This window comes from Xyrauchen texanus, chromosome 37, assembly GCF_025860055.1.
Source record: "Xyrauchen texanus isolate HMW12.3.18 chromosome 37, RBS_HiC_50CHRs, whole genome shotgun sequence".
NCBI classification, from domain to species: Eukaryota; Metazoa; Chordata; class Actinopteri; order Cypriniformes; family Catostomidae; genus Xyrauchen; species Xyrauchen texanus.
Window position 1 is genome coordinate 39,031,256 of NC_068312.1, and position 3,191 is coordinate 39,034,446.

A 3,191-nucleotide genomic window follows, 5' to 3' on the forward strand; every position below is an offset into this window, starting at 1 on the left:
TTACAAATAAGTTTCCATTAGTTAACATGAACTAACAATGAACAATACATTTTACAGCATTTTTTAAAATCTTGTTTAATATAAATTTCAACATATACTGATACATTATTTAAAATCATAAATTGTATTAGTTAACATTAGCTAATGCATTATTAAATAACAATGAAGAAGTATATTTTTATTAACTAACAAGTCTAATAAATGCTGTAAAAATTATATTGTGAATTATTTGTTCATGATATCTAATGCATTAAATAATATAAACATTTTTAACCTTATTGTAAAGTGTTATTGTTTTATTTATTTATTTGCAACATCTAAAATAGTTCTTAATATTTTATTACAGTCTTAATTATATATATATTATGGCATAAAGTGTGAGCTGATGTTGATTTAAGGGTGAGAGGAAATACATTCTCAGATTGAGAATATTTGAGAAATTGTATTAATAAATGGATTAAATTATAGTCAACGGATGAGACTTGTTTGAGATTTTATTTTAATGGTAAAAAAAACAAAAAACAAACATCTTAAAGGTAGAAAATGCCCCTGAAAATCAAATCCAGGGATCAATTTTGCCCCTTTATAAAAAAGTTTCTTTGACCGGCAGATCTCTTCTGATCCACTAGAGGTCCTCAGCTGCATTCACACAGATTTAGTCAAAAATAGTCGAAGTTATTCAGATTAAAAAAACAGTGCATGCTGAAATTTACCGATTTTATCATTGACGTAAATCTGATAACAAAAAATAACAACATATAATACAAATGATAGAAATAGCTGCTGATATATGTACAAAACATTGACAAGTGTTAGTTTGATCTTGTTCTAGAGCTCATAGAAGTCTACATGGGCCCCTGAAGGGTAATCGTTATCCAGCAGGAGTTTCATGAGTTTGGCCCCGGACTCCTCGCAGGACAGCAGCTCTCCTGAGGAGAACATGGAGGAGAAAGAGCGACGGAGCTTCAGATCTCCAGAGAAACAGCGAGCTTGAACCTGCATGTCTGTGTCCAGAGGACCTGTGTGTCACATAAACACCATCATCATCCATCATGCATCATCCGACAGGTTAAAACCCCTCATTTTTACACATACACATTAAAATGAGTCGTCCCTAGAGGAACTTGAGAAAGAGTTCCTCATTTAAACAATATGATATTTGGAGGTCTAGAGGTTCTCCAAAGGGTTCCTCCAGACTCCAAACATTAAGTCAGCAAATTCAATCTCTGAACTAAACCCTGTTTAACTTTAGGACACGAGCACACTTACCAGGCGCATAACTGAGCACTCTGACGTCAGGTTCCTCCTCTGCTAGCACGCGAAACAGCATGTCGCGGGCCGCTTTACCGGTGCAGTACAGAACCCACGAGGGGAACGCCTTGAGCGCGCACAGAGAACTGATGTTCACCACCGTACGCTGGAGACCCAGACGACGAGGAAACGCTTGCAGGACACCGGCCGTTAGACTGAGCACTCCGCTGACGTTCAGGGACAGGTAACGGTTGACCTCCGTGGGGTCAGTGAAGGTCAGAGCCAATCGAGACACGTCACCCAGGGACCCTGAGGAAAAACGAGACACATATTGTCACACAGAACTGGACCACAATAAAAGGACCTTTATTGGCATGTGTGGTACCACTAAGATCATTCCCATTGCATAAAAGGTTCTTCAAACGTGGTTCCTCTAAGAACCCTTCACACATAAAACAAGATGTATTCTCTAAACACAAGAGTACGCTTCCAACACTGGAAAAGTACAGAGAAATACTGATAAAGAAAGGGACGCCTTTTCAAACCTGCATTATTGATGAGGAGTAAGTGATCCACCTCAGACGAGGAAGTCTCTTTAGCCGCCTGAATTGTTTTCTCCACACCTTCCATCTTCTCCAAATCCGCTTGCACGCAGCGGACATCCAGCCGCTTCTGTCTGTCGTCCAGGGCCATGATGTGGTCCTTCACCTCATTGAGCTGATCAATGGATCTGGCCACCAGCAGCAGTATGGACCGGGGCTTCAGCAGGAGGCTCAGCTGTAACGCCAGCGTCCGTCCGTAACCCTTTGAAGCCCCCGTGATGATGCACAGAGCTCTGCCCAGATCTTTGGGCTCCCGAGAGAAAATTTCTTCCATTTCCAACTGCTGAGAAGTCTTCAGAGAAGCTACTTGTGGACTTGATGGTTGATGCATCTCAGCGAGTCGTGGGGCTTTATAGAAAATGACTCCGAAACTAAAGTGGAGCAGATGCATTTTCACACCCAGTAACACAAAAGATCCTTCATAAGAGAAAAATAGTTGCATGAAGTGGTACATAAGAGATCTGCAGACTGGAAAATTACAACATGCAACTAGTGAACTACATTTTTTCTTATGGTGCATGCCAATGCAAATTTTGCCAGCACAATGTCCACTAGACGGCTGCAAGCAGTGTTACTAGGAACCTTAAGCAACCTCTGCGGACAGGACGGCAATGAAAATGGAACGGAGCAATTCAATCATTAATTCAAGAACAAAAAAAGAGAATATTTACATTTATGCATTTGGCAGACGCTTTTATCCAAAGTGACTTACAGTGCACTTATTACAGGGACAATCCCCCCGGAGCAACCTGGAGTTAAGTGCCTTACTCAAGGACACAATGGTGGTGACTGTTGGGATCAAACCAGCAACCTTCTGATTACCAGTTATGTGCTTTAGCCCACTACACCATCACCATCCAAAGCGACTTACAGTGCACTTATTACAGGGACAATCCCCCCGGAGCAACCTGGAGTTAAATGTCTTACTCAAGGACACAATGGTGGTGACTGTTGGGATCGAACCAGCAACCTTCTGATTACCAGTTATGTGCTTTAGCCCACTACGCCACCACCACTCATAGAGAAGGGTTTCTTGTAGTGTTAAATGATAACCTACAGTTAGAAGAAGTTATTTGACACTTGTATGATATATCCAGAAGTCTAAAACTGTAGTAGTGTGACCATGCGCAGGTAAATATTACATAAGATTACATAACTCCCTCAAGTCATTATAACTCAGCTGCAAATCACACTGACGTCGCATTAATAGCTCGATGTCATAGAAAACACAAGCAGAATACTTAATGAAATTATAGATGTGAAAAGTGTGTCAATGCAACAGCCACACACTGACACTCATTAACTACTGTAGTGTGCCTCACAGCTAATGTCCGTTGC

General features: G+C 40.8%; 1 protein-coding gene across 1 annotated transcript; it reads right to left on the reverse strand.

Annotated features, from left to right (window-relative positions):
- Positions 1-383: 383 nt before the first annotated feature.
- LOC127631134 (sepiapterin reductase-like) lies at positions 384-2,159 on the reverse strand. The gene is made up of 3 exons (XM_052109132.1): positions 1,797-2,159; positions 1,270-1,560; positions 384-1,019 (listed from the first exon to the last, which is right to left on the reverse strand). The coding sequence occupies exons 1-3, from the start codon at positions 2,125-2,127 to the stop codon at positions 829-831; spliced, it is 813 nt and encodes a 270-aa protein (XP_051965092.1). The 5' UTR covers positions 2,128-2,159; the 3' UTR covers positions 384-828.
- Between the last annotated feature and the right edge of the window lie 1,032 nt (positions 2,160-3,191).